The sequence below is a fragment of the Bubalus kerabau genome, chromosome 18, assembly GCF_029407905.1.
Source record: "Bubalus kerabau isolate K-KA32 ecotype Philippines breed swamp buffalo chromosome 18, PCC_UOA_SB_1v2, whole genome shotgun sequence".
Taxonomy (NCBI): Eukaryota; Metazoa; Chordata; class Mammalia; order Artiodactyla; family Bovidae; genus Bubalus; species Bubalus kerabau.
Genome location: NC_073641.1, coordinates 43,937,866 through 43,955,363, shown reverse-complemented (window position 1 = coordinate 43,955,363; position 17,498 = coordinate 43,937,866). Strand labels below are relative to the sequence as shown.

The 17,498-nt window shown below is 41.5% G+C and overlaps 1 protein-coding gene across 4 annotated transcripts in view; it reads right to left on the bottom strand.

Annotated features, from left to right (window-relative positions):
- DROSHA (drosha ribonuclease III) overlaps nt 1–17,498 on the bottom strand; it is a 124,210-nt gene that overhangs the window by 28,263 nt on the left and 78,449 nt on the right. For all 4 annotated transcript variants that reach the window (XM_055555023.1, XM_055555026.1, XM_055555024.1 and 1 more), the window contains 4 exons: nt 9,795–9,854; nt 8,413–8,512; nt 4,875–4,977; nt 2,838–2,908 (listed from right to left, as the gene is read on the bottom strand). In XM_055555023.1, the coding sequence (XP_055410998.1) occupies nt 2,838–2,908; nt 4,875–4,977; nt 8,413–8,512; nt 9,795–9,854 (334 nt within the window). The remainder of the gene's footprint in view (nt 1–2,837; nt 2,909–4,874; nt 4,978–8,412; nt 8,513–9,794; nt 9,855–17,498) is intronic.

The following is a 17,498-nucleotide window of genomic DNA, read 5'->3' as shown; positions in this document are numbered from 1 at the left end:
TTTAGGGCAGCAAAAAACATGACACCATAATAATGGCTATCCGTCATTATATATATACATGTCTGAACCCGCAGCATGTACAAAACCAAGAGTACACCCTCAGGTAAACTATGGACTTGGGGTGATTATGATGTGTCAGTGTAGATTCATCTATTGTATCAAATGTATCACTCTGGTTGGGGCTGTTGATAGTGGAGCAGGCTGGGCATGTGTGGGGGGAGGGAATATATGGGAAATTTCAGGACCTTCCTCTCAATTTTTCCATAAATCTAAAAAAACTTTTTAATTTAAAAAATTTTAAAAAGTGATTTCTAGAATGGCACAAAGAGGGAGTGGAAAGAAAGGAGACTGAAAAAGTAGGTGGGAGTCAGATTATGGGAACTATGAAATGCTCTGTTGTGTAATACAGGCTTTGGCAGGCAATAAAGAAACCAAAGATTTTAAGCCGCAAAGACCCTAATCGAATCTGTGCATGAAAAAGAAGGCAACGCTGCATGAATGATGGACTAGAGCAGTGGGGAACGACAACAGCTTAATTATTTCAGGTGAGAGACGAGGAGGACAAATGTTGAAGCAGCAGGATGGCCGAGACTAGGGGCTGAACTGCCAGGGGTCTGTGACTGAATGAAGACGGGGAGAAAAAGCTTAAGGACAAAAGAAGACCCTGAGGTTTTCAGTTTACATCATAAACTGAGAGAAGAAGTGTATTTAGGGGCTTAGGTGACGAATTCAAACACTAAACCTGTTGCGATGAGGTGTCTGCAGAACACCCACATGAAGCTGCCTGAAGCCAGTCTGAAAAGACACTTTTTCCAGTTTCAGGAGCTCTGAAGAAAGGCCATGGTCAGAGAAACTGGAACCCACGTGCAAAGACCAAAGAGGGTGTGCGAGGGGCAGTGGAAGACTAGGAAAGTTTATATAGGAATCGCTGTCTTTCTAAGAGGGTCAATGGATAGCTGAATGGAAACAACAGCTCTGAATGTACCAAGTAAGCTGGGTCACACAGACCTGAAAACACAGAACTGGCAGAATCTGCCTGGGGCTGAAAAAGTAAAAAGCAGTCCAGGCTGATAAAGAAAGATGACACAGAGAAAGCCAGCTTCCAAATCAACAGGACACCATGCTTCCTCAAGGTCTTACAGAATCAGGAAAACCGTGGACAACCCGCTCTCGGAGGGGGACCGCTTTCCCACCAGGGCTGCCCTCTGACCTGCTTTGCTTTGCTGTGTCTGAGCCCTGTTCAATTTCACAAAAGAAAAGACACACTAAAACTAAGCTGAATGTCAGCTGTCCCACTGATAAGATAATGTTCAGACTCTGCTTTTTCATTTGGTCATTTATTCAATTCATTCCTTTAACAAATATTTATTAAACACTGCCCCTGCCAGCACTGAACCTGGTACTAGAAATGTAAGATAAGCCTGCTAAGTAGACAAGTGGGAGAGAAGCGGTTTAAAGAGAGAAAAGAATCTAAACAAAACTGAGGCTGTTAAGAACACCGGGTGAAAGCTGTGTATACATCAGGAAGGAACAGAGTGGATAGGGGAGAGGGGCAGGAGTAGCTGGAGATGGGACAGGCTGAAGGGAGGAGGGGCTCACAGAGGCAAGACTGGAAGAGGATATAAGGTAACGAGGTTGCTGAAATCGCCCACAAAAGATAAAAGGCCAGAACAAAGTTATTTTAAGATTTGAGAAAAAGACTTAAAATACATATGTTACAGGTATAAATCAACATTCATACTTGTTTATAGGTTGTAAGACAAAATGGGGGACATGGAACACTGGTGGATAATGTTCCCATCAGGAGGAAATTCACACATATAAAATCATCACCTATCTGTATAAAAACAGGTAAAAGAAAATCCAATCCTCAGATATGAACATCATCCAGGTCCCATTTTTCAAAACTATTGATTCTTTTTTTTTTTAAACTATCCTAAGGAATACAGTAATAACATCTGACAGCCACTTAAGTTGAAGGTTTCACAAAGGCTTAAAACACTGGCTACCCATGTTCTTTATTGCTCCGTGAGGGCTATTTCATTCAATTAAAATGACATTTCAATTTGGAATACAGAGTTGCCTCTCTCTTTAAATGTTAAATTGACTTGTTTTGGTACAAAAAGAATCTAGTATGCTCTATTACATGCAGGATTAAAAAGGTAGCCCTGGCAATATTAATAGCTTAATACTTTAGTAACAACAGAAACTATTTTAGAATCTATCATTTTTTCTTATATTATAATTTGCTTTTAAAAAAAGTACTTTCATACTCTTATTCATAGCTCTATCAAAAACTCCCTATGAACTGACTTTCTAAAATAAATATACATTTATCTAGTTTCATACTCTTATTCATAGCTCTATCAAAAACTCCCTATGAACTGACTTTCTAAAATAAATATACATTTATCTAGTCTACATAATTTACATAAAAACAAATCATAAACAGAAAAGTCAAAAGACTATAGCTTCAACTAAGCCTGCATGGGGTAGGTACCCAATGATTATAAAATATAAAATCATAATTAATTTTATGATACTTTAAAATAAAGCAAGGTCCTACCATATTTGTATTCATATTTAACTTACAAGTGACTATGAGGAAAGATGGGGTTTTGGGTAGAGGATAAAGTCCTAGTGTAAATGTCCACAGATCTTAACCATCTGTGACAGAGTTGAAGAGCTATTTTTGAAGTGCTTGAAATCTTACTATCTAGGGTAGATCTGGGGTTTTTGTTTCTCTTACATGCTCTTTAAAATACAAAGACTAATTGATATAAAATTCTCTATAATGATATATAACTGAGAAAAATCAAATGAGTCGAAATAAATACCGGATCATTAAAGAGTAAGCGTCCAAATAACTGCTTGGCTTCCTCCAGGCTTCCCTCCAAGTAAACAGCTCCTAGATAAAAGAAGAGAACGCCGAAAGGAAGGCTGCATTAATATTCAGAGAAAATTACATATCTCTATAAAAAGCAAAAAGGCAAGCCAAAACCCACTCATGGAAAAAATCGACCAGATCAGAAGCAATTGTTTTAAAGGTAGCATTTTCCCTCTTTTAACTGTGCTTTGTGTTATAAGTTAGACTGAAATACAAAATTCAATTTACCAAAATATAAACCTAATTTTTTAAGAAAAACAGGCCAACTATGATCTATCATAAAGGATATGGGTATGAACCATTACTGAGGGAACTATACACAAGTACTTGACTTTATGAAAATATTGTTTCTTTTTCTATATTTATAGTTTATATTTCAGGCCACAGATAAAATATGAGTACAGATAAATTAAGGCTTCTGCCAATAAAATAGTAGGATAAACTTTACCTTTAATTAAAAATAATTCTTAAAAATTTTTTGAAATAATTAAGCACTGTACACATATTTACCACTAATCATAACCAGTTAGTACTATAGTAACATTTTAACTGGGAATCAAATAACTCTGGAGTAGGGTGGTTCTTAAAATCATATTTTTCATATCTGTCTTCAGAAAGGCTATTTTCCATGTAAAATAGAAACTTAGTCACCTGGGCTTTTGATGATTTATTATTTATCAATAGAGGTAGTAATAATGATAATTATAACAGTGATGATGATGATGATATTAGTAAAAGCAGGGGTTTGAGGGACCACTTATGCCCTAGGCCCTATGCAAAGCATTTTCACATTCTTATCTTCACCTTTAAGGACACCTCAGTAAGAAGATATTAGAAAAGATTTATAGGTTTGGGGTCCACAGTAGGTGATCTGGGGAAGGGGTAAAGGAAATGGAACTTTGCCCTGGATTTGCTGCAGTTAGGATCAGATATTAAGGTTGTTACAACTCTGTGAGCTAAGTGATACTATCTCCATGTCATAGATGGGAAAACTGGGGTTCAAAGAGATTCAGTAACCTGGCAAAGACACAGAACTGATAAATGACTCGAGAGGGAACTGAACCACGTGTGCCTGGCTATGCAGCTAACTGTAACATTAACTGTCAAAAATATGATGGGGAAAAAAAATTACAGAGCAGTCATTCCACATGACAAACCCTCTGAAAATAGACATATTTGTACAAAACAGACATAGCTGTGAAAAGACTGTGGATAATTATTAAACATTCTCTTGCTACCATCATCAGCATAAAACTATAATGGGAAGCTTTTATATTCATTTTCAAAGGAAGAGGGCAAAATTGATAAGGAAGTACAGAGGCCTTTGAAAAATAAAATGTACGAAATCATCTACCTAAAAAAAAAAAATCAAGGAATTGTCAATCTAACATCTCATTGTAAAGCATCCTTGCAATCACCAGCTAATTAACTCTTCATAACTTTCCTGTACAAACAGCTAATTATATTCTGGTTATAGTAAAAAAGAAACTGAGGAAGTAAAGAGCCTGGGTGTCTGCATTAGCCACGCTTTAAGTGAATAAACAATAGTTGTAGAGACTCACGCCCTGGAGTTTTTAAATATGCAGTGTCTTCAAGATGTTTAAAGCAGAAAATCGTGTAAAATAGCTTCAAATTTTGTTTAAAAAAAAAAGTATTAGGGCCTAACCAGCAACTTATTTATGTATGTGATCCTGAATCAAATCTGGCAAGTAATCCATCCTCATATTAACTCACTTCAATTCAGTTCAGTATATACTAAGCATGTACATGACATGATACAAGAAATTCAAGAAAAGAAAGCGTGACTGCTGCTCCGGGAGAACCACAATAACTACAATACAAGGAGGCGGGTATCATACTGGGGACTTCACAGTATGATGTGACGCTTTGGGAACAAGTAATTTTGTCCCAAGGCTTCACACTGAATTTTATGTGCTCTCCAGACATTTCAGACATGCAAAAAACTAGACTATAAAAGAGAAATTACCTATTAATGCTTCAAAACAATTAGCCATTGCATGCCGAAGGTCTGATTCTCTACAAAGGTCAGGTCCATGAGCATAAAGCATAAACCGATCCAGTTCAAGTTTCTACAAAATTCAGAATGACACAAGTAAGAGAATATCGGCAAAATCATAACTGTTATAACTCAGCATCTCCTAGGCGGTACAGTTACAAATTAACTGGCCTTAGGTGAAAGTTTAATCTACCATTCTTTACGAGTCCATACATACGGTTCAGCGCTGACCAACTTCACCTTTTCCCCAAGCAAGCTTCTATGAACTCTGATGATTCAAGTAGGTTGAGAATGGACCAAATCGGATCTGCCCAACTCCAAGTTCAGAAAAAGCACTAGCCTAAGTTTGGAATGAGACTCTATTACAAGGCCATGCCTTTGAGTTTACCCAATATGTCTAGAGATACAAACTCAACCCAAAGTTAACCTCTTGGATTCCAAAGTTATATGGTACTGATAGTCTTTGTACTGTATGAAAAATCAAGAGATTTTTATGTGGTGGAGTAGATGGGGACTCTCAGAAGACTTAAAAATGCTTATTTCTCTAAATCTTTTTGTTCATATTTAATAAGGATTTGGATTTGGGGAGCCATATTTTTTTGTACTTGTGTCCCTTTGTGAGGTTTCCACACACACTCATCCTTCTGAAGGCTGAGTAAGAATCTGAGCAATGGGTTGGAACTACCTTAAGGGCTCTGGAAATATTGTTTGTAATGAATTATTTTTTCTTTTTCTATTTGGCCTCAGACAAGTTTAGAGACAGATTTATGGTGCAATTCTGGAAACTGTATAGGACTGATGAACATATCTGGACACAATAAATTTACCTCTGGCTTTATTTTACTATCTTACCCATATTTTCTCTTTGTTTTGACTTCAGTCCCTACTTATTTCTTTTCCTATTGTATCATAAAGGACAAATCAAGTCCTTTTAGAACTAGACACAGTATAAATGGTTTTTACAAAACTCTTGAGATTGAATAAATGGAAATCATAATTCGTTCCATAAAAGGAAAAGGATATAAACATTGCATAAGCACACAATAAATCAGTTTCTATTACCATATAATTCGATTCAATAAATACCTACTAAGCAATAACATGCCACATAATATGGAACAAGTCACAAGTCAATGAACAACCTAGGACAACATGAATCTCATCAGCGACTCAGATATTGTGTGTCCTGGTATATACATTAAAAATAACCATATTCATTTACATTGAAAAAGAGACAATAAAATAAAAACAGGGCATATATGCTATCAGTATTTTGGATTGGTAGGAATTCATGAGTATATTATAAACTCAAATGAGAATTTTGACTACCACAAATACAAGAGGGGAAAGCACCTTTTTTCAAAAACTGATCCCCAGGTGCAAGAGTTTATGCTAGAATATGTAAATTTTATTTGTTTCACAACTTCACTGGGAAAATCCAATTGCTTGCTATCTCCGGAGCCCTGCTTTTCGAGTAGAATGCAAGCCATTTTTATATTATAAACAACTATTCTGGAATGTTATGAATTTTCTAACTTCTCATAATCCGGGCTCTATATCCTTATTTTTTCATGAAGGCATTAGTGGAACTTTTAAAAAGGAGAGTGATGTTCCAGTGTGCATGTGCTAAAATGTTCACTGTCTGGAGTGCTGACCTAGAGCTTTTATTACCTTCTCAGAGTCAGAACTCTTCTTCCATCAAGTCTCTCCTCTCAAAGGGTTAAGAACCACTGGTCTAGAGAGAAGGGCAAGGTTTACCCCTGCCTTCTGCCGGAGCAGATGGGTGTTGAGTGCTATGGGTACGTCAGGGTTTGGGGTGGAGGGGGATTACACAGACATCCCTGAAGGGAAGAAATGGCCAATGGCCACCCCCGTTGTAACTCATGGCTCTATACAGCACCCACTGCGCTGTATTTTCATTTCCCACATTTTGAAAACATCCTCCCTACAATTGTTTGAAAAGTAATCATGCAATTCCATTATACCTGAAACTCTAAAGAAAACAATGGCAGGGAGAGGTGGGGGAGAGTGTGCCGACAATCTACTTATTAAAGGTATTTCCAACAGACATTCACGTGAGCTATCAGGAAGCATCTTGACAATTAAGTCAACTAAACACTGAAGCACTCGTGGAATTTCATTCATTGTGAGCCTAAAAACCAAGTTGGTTTTTCCTGAAGGCATCACTATTTATATTCTCAAATGCCACTGAAGCTGGGTCAAAGCCTACCACCACAGTTACGATGAGGATGTTATATAAAATACAGCAGTACACTCTTGCTAACACAAAAACCATGGGATAAAATTAACTGCATATTAAATGTAATTAATGCCTTGGCAAGATCAAATTAAGAAGTCAGTTGTAAAACTAGAATGGGTTTTATCTAGTCTTTTCTACCAAATTCCAACATTTATATCAAAAATGAAGAAAAAAATAGAAATTACTTAAAAATCAAGGAAAACTCACAAAAGCTTTTACAACAGATCACTAATGTTCGGGAATTTAACAGCCACCATTGCCCCATTACTGAATAAACCCACAGGCCTATAAAATGTAATTGATTGATAAATATAATTTATAAGTGGCAGCAGCAATAAAAACAACTAACTCCTCCTAATTTATTCATATGTTTATGTAATTACTATGAGCAGGCATTGCACCAAGCACTTCATAAACGAATCATTAAAACTCAAATGGTAATGTCCTTAAATTCTCACAACCACCCTATGTGGTAGATGCTAACAGATCTCCATTCTACAGATGAGATAGCTATGGCTTGGCAAAGAGAATATCAATTTGTCCATGGTCCCCCTGTTGGTATCCTGAATTCCCAAACCAGCGCCAGGGTCCTATCCGTTAGGATTTATGATAACAAGACACTGCAGAGAGACAGGAAGATCAAATGAGACAACACAAGCAACATGCCTACCATGAATCTAAATCAAGGAAAGGTTCTGTCAGTCACTCGGCAAAGTCAATGTGGCTGGCTAAACAGCCTAAAACCAAAATCTTAATTAATAGGACTTGTGATCTGGGGGGATTCTCAAAGATCTGTAAAGTATCCCCCATGAATACAAATGGCCTGGAGTATTCTATTCAAAGCTATAATTCTGTCTGTTAAAATAAATTAAAAACAAATGTAATTCAGAAATATTACACAGAGGGAAAATATGAAATCTTTCATTTCTTTTGCTCTGTTCTCACGTTCCTTTTCCCCAAATGTTTAACTCTGTTCATGCACGTCTGTCAATTTTTTCCTCTTCTGTTACCGAGACACCTCGCAGCGGAGTTCATTAGCTGCTGGTGAACCTCACTAAGGTAACAGGACTGATAAGGTTGAGTCCTTAAAACCCAAACAGACAAATAAACAAAAAATCCTTCCTCGTCAATAAAATATTAAACCCTTAATATACCCTAAAGAGTTACTGATTCAAATGCAAAGTTATGCACGGACTGAAGAAGAGAATGTAGACTTCACTGCAAATAAAGTGCAGACACTTGACGTACCTTTGCTAGCATGGCAAGGTGCTGGTTCTGAACGATGGCAGTCCGATAGGTTGCTAATCCCCCCTCTTCCAGACTGGGAAACAGATAGTACAAATGGACACTGCCCAAAAAAAGCACATAGATAAGTATATATCACAATATTCTGTATGTGGTTCTGAGTCTAAAACAACAGCCCTGACACATAATATCTGCGCAGTGCATACCAGCTGGGTTGAACTAAACTGAAAGGTCTCTGAAGGGTTGAACAGTAAACACAGTATATCTGAACGTGCTAAAACCCCAAAACCATCCACTCATCTGTTCACACTGACTTCTGTAAAAAGAGCTCTCTGAAATACGATGACAATGAAGACCTCAACAATCATTCATCCTGCTGAGAGCAATCCTATCTAACACTTGAAAAGTGAGCCTGGAGACAGAGAGCTTTGCTTGGGTTGGGTTATAAGGGCCCCTGAGGAGAGCTCTGAGCAGGGCAGCCAGGTAGCACATTTGTCACAAGTACAGATGGGGACAGGAACAGAACCAGAAGTGGCAAACAGAGACAGGGCTGCTGATCAGGGAAGTCCGGGAATTAGGAAGAAGGCTGATGGAAAACCAGGCCGGACCACAAGGGTAACTGCGCTCTCCTAATTCTCAAACTAGTTTCGAAGACCCACTGTTGATTGGGGCAGCTAAGCTAGTTTGGCCCTATTGTGTCCAGTGAGAACACGCTGAGAAAACTGTTCTTTTGCCTCACTTTGTCCTTCGTGGGAAAAGAAATGATTGAAAGAGAATAAAAATAGCTTGAGACAGTTCCAAGAGCAACATGTGTCATCTCCCTTTAAGAGAAATTTTATGAGTATTGAAAAACCAAAATGTACTTTCCTACCTCTACCTCCAAACTAAGGACCCAAAAACACTTCTGGGGAGAAAACACACAAACATACAGACACATATACACTAGACACACCCAAAAAATCTGGTTATTAAAATTCTCGTAAGCTTTCCTTCCCTTGAGTTCAGAAAGAGTGAGAAAGGGATCAAAGACAAATCCCAGAAAATGAAATGACATTTTAAAATATCATCCCTTTCTTTACAAATTGAATATAAGCTCTGAAGCATCTAGACCAAGACAAGCTGATCTCTCGTGGCTGTAGCAACTTGAACATAAACTTGACAGGACAGAGACGCTAGCCTTTCATCTTGTAATCCTGCTCATTACAGCATCAGTGAATGCAAGTTATCAGGGCAAGAGCCACAGACATGGAGCTTTTAAGTTCTGCAGAAGAGACCAAAACCACTGTGTTTCAATGCTTTATTGGGCTAATTACAAAGAAGGTAATGTATTAAGTATGTTGCCTGTAAAATGCAATTATTGGGGAACAGCAGAAAAGCCTACTTACCTGGTCAGAAATTCAACGACAGCATCACCCAGGAACTCCAACCGTTCGTTGTGATTAATCCTACAGGAGAATTAAAAAGCTCTCTTAAAATAGCCCACATTTACATTTCCTCCCTCTCTTCTCAAAGGAAAGGATGCTGAGGGTTAGCTCCTTTAGTAATCAAAGCACCCTAACGTACTCCTCATAATCAAGGGCTCTGATGGTCATCCTGCCAGGGGGGTGCCTAGGACGGAAGGGAGGAGAGAGCACTGCCTCCTACCACGGGGTTCAGGCTTTCTACCCTGGTGCCTCCGTCCCCTGGGAATCAGACTTAAGGTAATGAGACATCAGCCTAACAACTGTGAATCTTTCTACACTGCTATCAGGTGGACGAGAGAAGGGAGAATGCATTCTTAGAGTAAGAATAGTGGAAAATCAGCACTGGCACCGTGTTCTAGCTTCCCAAGGTCCAAACTCTGAATTTGACCTCATGTCTAAAGTCTCTTAAAATGGGCCTAACCTACTTTTTCAGTCTGCTATCCTCTTCCACCAATGCCCTGGGGCCTTTTCCAAAACTGCCTGGTCCTCTCTGAAAAGTGCACGTGTGCATGCTAAGTTGCTTCAGTTGTGCCCGACTCTTTGCAACCCTATGGACTGTAGCCTGCCAGGCCCCTCTGTCCATGGGAGTCTCCAGGCAAGAATACTGGGGTGGATTGCTGTGTCCTCCTCCAGGGAATCTTCCCGACCCAGGGATGAACTAGCGTCTCTTAGGTCTCCTGCATTGGCAGGTGGGTTCTCTACCACTGCTATCCTTTCCCACCAATGCACTGGATCCTTTTCCAGGATGCCTGGTCCTCTCTGAAGAGGGCATCCCCTACAATACTCAGTGCCTCTGTGCAGGCCAAGCTCTGTGCTGCCCTGGAGCTTTCAGGTCTCCCCTGTACAGCAAGATTCCCTGAAAACCGACTCATCCCTCGAGGTCTAGCAGAATGTGAGCTCCACACGAATCCCCACCTGAGTCCCTTATCAAAATGAGTACACTCCCTCGGTGCAGAGACTGCATTTTATTTATATCTCAATTATTTTGAGGAAGGCGCATCTTACAAGCTGAGTTTCTCATGTCGGAGTACAAGGCTGAAACGGGCAGGAAGGTGGCTCATGGAAGCCTCCTTCCACCTGCGAGTCTCTCAATGAAAGCAGGTCACCATCTCTCTGTTTAGCAGAGATGTGACCTGATCTAACTGAGGCTTTTAAAGGCCACTCTGGCTGCCTTTAGCGGAGACTGAGAGCAGGAAAGACAAGTACTGGGGCGGATACTGCTGTGGTCCTGATGTGACATGATGGAGGCGCAGGCTGAAGAGGTAACAGAGGAGGGGCAGAGATGCCGTCAGATTTGGGAGACATTTGAAAGATGGAGCAGAAAAGAGGTGCTGATAGTTGGGACTAGGAAACTAACCAAGAAAAGGATGAAGAGCAGTGCCAGACTCTGGCTCATGTGGCTGGGTGAAAAGTGCTGCCATTTACTGCAATGGGAAGACCAAGAGGGGGAACCGGTTTGGGAAGAAGCAAGAGTTGCCTTGTAGATAAGCTAACTTTGAAATGTGCATAAAATATCCAAATGGAGAGATCCAGCAAAATGCTAGATATATTAACCTATTGTCACAGGCAAGAACAAAGTTAGTAATAAATCTACGTGTGTGTGTTAGTCATTTCCAACTCTTTGCGACCCCATGGACTGTAGCCTGCCAGGATCCTCTGTCCATGAAATTCTCCAGGCAAGAACACTACAGCAGTTGTCTATACACAGACAGGATTTCAGATGCTGAAACTGGATGGCACTAGTGAGGCAGAGAATGCAGCTAGGCAAGGGGTCCCAGGACTGAGCCTAGGAAAGGGTCATGGCTGTGGTCCAGTAGAAGGGAAGCCAGCATAGGGGAACTGGCAAAGTGGTGGGAGGAAGAGGAGGCCAGTGTTATCCTGTAGCCAAAGAGAAGAGAATGTTTCAATAAAGAAACAGACTCAGCCAGATGAGAAGAGAGCATTGACTCATACCAGGAGGATGGCTGAAGCCACGGAAGGGCAAGCTCTGTGAAGTGGTGGAGACAAGCCAGACTGTGACCCGAGTAGGCTGGGAACTTGCGTGTTGTCTGAAGACATGCAAAAGAAGATCCTAAAATAAGTTATTGTCTGAGAGATGATAGGAACTAAGAAGGAATAAATTTTTAAAAAAGAGAGAAATTAACATTATCCTATTCTTTCCCACAAACCAGTAAAATAAACATGAATTTTCTGTGGTAAAGACTATCATCTTCCCAACAGTTCAAAATACAATACAGGAAAATCTAGTTAAGGTGGAAACCAAGAAACCCTGGCCAGAGTCCAGAGTGAAGAAGAACCATACTTTGGACTGTCTTATGCTTAACTGAAGAATAACAAGACAACCAGTCAAAGAATAATAGCTGCTTTGAGTCATATACTATTTTGAATTAAGTCATATTGGTATAAATTTTATTTAATTTCATTTATAAACTTTCAGGGAGACAGGAACTACATCGAGAATTTTAATAACCTTGAAGGTAGACCATTATTCAGTGTGTTAAAATACAAGGTCACAGTGCTAAACAAGTTTATTCAATAGTAAGTCTGCCATCCATTAAATAATTTGTCCCCTATCCAGCATATGTTTTTTTGTATCCTCACTGTGACTAAACTCTGGCAGTAGGCCACAAATGAAAATGGGGGTTAAATACCACTTTAGTTTATTATTATATCGGACAATTCCTAACCCAGTGGTTTATCTGGAAAAATGGACGGAGTGAGTTGCTGGTCCTTGCTGTCTACAGCGCCAAGTCTTTTGTTCCTTCTTCCGTTGTTTATACTTCCTTTAATCACCCCTGTTTAAATACTAGCAAGCTCCAAGATGAGATGCTTACAGAGCAGTAAACATTCCATTTGCTTTTGAGAACTGAACCAACAAAGGCATTATGAAATTTAGATTAACTGTAGCAGTTAGATAGCACATTTGGTCTGTGGAAATCAAAACACTTCATAAAATAGAACAGTCTCCCTGTAATAGTAATTACTGTAAGGTGTCATCTACTCCACAGAAAATCATCTTGGGATGGGCCAAGTCCAAGGGTCACTGCTAGAGGGAGGGGACGAATGACATTTTCTTACCTTTGCATTCCAAGCCTCAAGGGGCAACTGGTAGGGCATAGCTAGAATGGGCCTTGCAGGTCGACTGAAACTTCCACCCAGCCCAGGAATTCCTTCTGTCCATTACATCTATTTGTGGCTCAGCTGGTCAAGAATCTGCCTGCAGTGCGGGAGTCCTGGGTTCCTGGGTAGGCAAGATCTCCTGGAGAAGGGAAAGGCTACCCACTCCAGTATTCTGGCCTGCAGAATCCCATGGACTGTATAGACCATGGGGTCGCAAAGAGTCGGACATGACTGAGCGATTTTCACACTATGGTAATTATTCAAAAAATATTATAATAGAGACTACAGGCATACCTCATTTGGGGCTTCCCTGAAAGCTCAATTGGTAAAAAATCCACCTGCAATGCAGGAAATCCCAGTTCGATTCCTGGGTCTGGAAGATCCGCTGGAGAAGGGAAAGGCTACAAAATCCAGTATTCTGGCCTGGAGAATTCCATGGTCTGTACAGTTCACGGGGTTGCAAAGAGTTGGACATGACTGAGTGACTTTCACTATTACATCTAACTGAACACTTGGGGGGAGAAGCCCTACTAGATCTAAGATCCAACTGGACCCATGGATCCCAGATTAAGCATCTATTCATATATAGTCAATGCACTGTTACTGGTTTTAATGATAAATACTAAATGTATAACTGATTGGAGAAGAAAATGGCAACCCACTCCAGTATTCTTGCCTGGAGAATCCCATGGACAGAAATAGTCGGGCAGCTATAGTCCAAAGGGCTGCAAGGAGTCGAACACGACTGAAGCAACTTAGCATGATTGAAAGGGTACTCTGCAACTACCATTTCCTTAAATAGGCCTTAATAAACAGTCTACATGTGTTTCTCCACTGATCCCATAGATCCTCACACATTATGTCCAGCAATGACTCTACCAAGCAAAACAAAACACAACAAAGGAAAGCTGCTTGAGTTTCCTACTTTTCCATTACAGTCTCCTGGCCCCTCATTCCCAAAGGTCCTACTGATAACATGGATCCCCTGAATGTGACCAAATGCCTAATCCTTCAGAGACCTTCGCTGTGGTAACATTTTGCTGTGATTTGCATTACTTAAATATAACTATACACCTGAGATTTATGTGGTTCAACAGTGACACTTCAAAAAATGACAGGTTAACTTGTAACCATAAAAGTTAATTATTCTGTAGTTTTGATAGGCAGGCAGATTTTTATCTATTAATTTTAAGTCTTTGTGTCTTTTGTAAATGCTGCTGCTGCTGCTGTGTCGCTTCAGTCATGTCCGACTCTGTGCGACCCCATAGACGGCAGCCCACCAGGCTCCCCCGTCCCTGGGACTCTCCAGGCAAGAATACTGGAGTGGGTTGCCATTTCCTTCTCCAATGCATGAAAGTGAAAAGTGAAAGTGAAGTCCCTCAGTCGTGTCCTACTCTTTGCGACCCCATGGACTGCAGCCTACCAGGCTCCCCCGTCCACGGGATTTTCCAGGCAAGAGTACTTTGTAAATGCTGCTGCTGCTAAGTCACGTCAGTCGTGTCCGACTCTGTGTGACCCCATAGACGGCAGCCCACCAGGCTCCCGTCCCTGGGATTCTCCAGGCAACAATACTGGAGCGGGTTGCCATTTTCTTCTCCCGTGCATGAAAGTGAAAAGTGAAAGTGAAGTCGCTCAGTCGAGTCCAATTCTTCGAGACCCCATGGACTGTAGCCTACCAGGCTCCTCCGTCCATGGGCAAGAGTACTGGAGTGAGCTGATCCCAAATCAGATTACAAGACTCACCAGCCGTTAAACTTTTGAAGGCTCTGACCATGACCTTTCCTAATGCTCCCATTTCCCTGTTTCTAGTCAACAAGTAAAAAACCTGGAATAAAAGTAATACCATGAATCGCCTTCTTTCCTTTAAGACTTATTTACTGAGCCCCTGCTTTTTGAAAGGCACTAATTAGAAAAGAAAAAGAATTTGAAAAAAAGAAAAGAGAGAGTAGGATCAAAGACCTTCCCTCACAGTATTAAAAAAAAAAAAAAATTATGACACAAAATATTAATAATACCTGGGAGAACTGAAACTTGCACCAGAAAAGAAATGCTGGCAGAATGTGAGCTCGGCTACAATGATTGCCGGTCTTCAAGGAAGGGAGAGGGTACGCTCAACTGCACAGGAAGTAGTTCAGTCTTACTGGTGTGCAGAAGGCCACGGGGAAGACAGCAATGTGCCTGGAAGAGTGGCCTGGGTCACCGGGTGCTGGGATTGTCAGGTGAGGAGGTTCAGACGTATGCAGCAGGTGACATGATATCGCAAAAAGCCTTCAAGCAGTTTATTGCTACAAACTAGAATGGAGGCTCTAGAAATAGCAAGATGACACCTGGAGAGGCCATCTGGAGGGAGACCCAGCAGGTGGTGGCACTAACTGCATGGCAGAATGGGCAGGGGTGGGAGGAGTGGCTTTCGGTGGGGCTGGAAAGAACTCCACCAAGCTCCCCAACCTGCCCTGTTCCTCCATCTGCAGTGCCGGACACGGATGCCCAAACAACCTACTAGCCTACTAGCTGTCTTGTTCCTTTCTCAAGTCTAAAGTTCTGAGCAGGCTTGCTTGGGAGGAAATATACCCACTGATGCTTGAAACTGCATAGTGTTTGTTTTAAACATGTACAAATACTTCCAAGGAGCAGACTACTGCATCCCACTTTATAACAGCAAACTAAGAAACAAACAGGGAAGAGGGCACGTTGTTTCAAGTGAACTCAATTATTCAAGTACATGCATATAACTGACCCATAACCCCTGAACCACCACCAGAGCTCTCCTTGGCCCCATAGCAGTCTGCTATGGCTGTTGTGTTTTTGACCCTCACTGAAGCGCTTAGCCAGAGAAGGCAATGGCACTCTACTCCAGTACTCTTGCCTGGAAAATCCCATGGATGGAGGAGCCTGGTAGGCTGCAGTCCATGGGGTCGCTGAGGGTCGGACATGACTGAGCGACTTCCCTTTCACTTTTCACTTTCATGCATTGAAGAAGGAAATGGCAACCCACTCCAGTATTCTTGCCTGGAGAATCCCAGGGATGGGGGAGCCTGGTGGGCTGCCGTCTATGGGGTCACACAGAGTCGGACACGACTGAAGTGACTTAGCAGCAGCGGCAGAAGTGCTTAGCAGAGTCTTCCTTATATTATGCATGTTTATGGAACTCTTACCCCACCCCAGGTAGTCACACACCCAGGTGAGCAGGGGCTATGTCTTACTCGCCTTTGAAAGAAGTGAAAACATCACTTGCACAGTCTTGTCCCACTCTTTGCGACCCCATGGACTGTAGCATGCTAGACTCCTCTGTCCATGGAATTCTCTAGGCAAGAATACTGAAGTGGGTTGCTGTTCCCGTCTCTGGAGGATCTTCCTGGCCCAGGGATCGAACCCAGGTCTCCTGCATTGCAGGCAGATTCTTTACCATCTGAGCCACGATCACTAAGGGTATGGTCATGCTGAGGAGGTTGGTAGGTGGCAGGCAGAGAGAAGGAAGGAAGGCTTCCCTGACCGGGAACTGAACCCAGGCCCGGCAGTGACGGCACCAAATCCTAACCGAAATACCTGTGAACTGCCTCAAACTCAAAAGGTCCTGGACAAATGTCTGTTGGATTAAATCTGTCTGTGTTTCTTCAGTACAGCTCCCAGGGCCGTGCACAGTGGGGCTACTACGCAGCCATAGCCAAGCAGCCGCCGGACCGGCTGCCGAGGCAAGGAGGCTCTTACTGAATAGAAAGCTGGGGTCGATTCTGCATCAGCAAAAAGATTGGACAGAAGGCAGGAGACTCTCAGCACAAGAGCCACAAAGGCCAGAACAGAAGTCAAAGGACAAGAGAGAGCATGTCTATTCTCTATCAGTGGTATCATTTTCAAAATGTAAATTCAGGAAGAACACAGTCTCTCAGCTATCATTCCCTTTGCCAGGGTAAGAAAACATAAACCACGAGGTTTAAACAGTGCTATCAAAAAGACATAATTTATATGCCAACAGCTGTGGGTGGGGTGGATGAGACAAAGATCACTTAAACCTGTGCTTTCATCACTGAAAAAGAATGGGTCGATGGCATGTGTAGCCCTGCTGAAGGGGGCTGCAGGGGACCCAGGGTTCTACTTATTAAAATACAGAACTGGCCATCTGAAGACTTCACAGTATAGCAGGGTATAGGGAAACCAGGACCACGCTATCCCTGAGGGTGTGATTAAGGCTCCTCTAATTAGACAGTTCTTTTCTGATCTTCGACTCGCACGGAACACAGTAGTGAGACGTGTGATCATCTTCAAACTGGAATTTTAAAGTTTCGGCCTGCCTTTCTTTTTACCTCTTGATTGAAGAGGAAGAGACGGTTTGGTTCATGATAACCTCAAAAGAGAGCAACCTCAAGGCAAGCCTATTTGAAAAGAAAAGGGATACATGAAGAAAAAGGTAGGGGAGGAAGCTGTGCCAGCTCGACTGGGCATGCACCTGGCTGAAGAGGCCATTACCAGCCGCAGCAGTGTCTCACATCTAACCCTGCTCTCCCCACC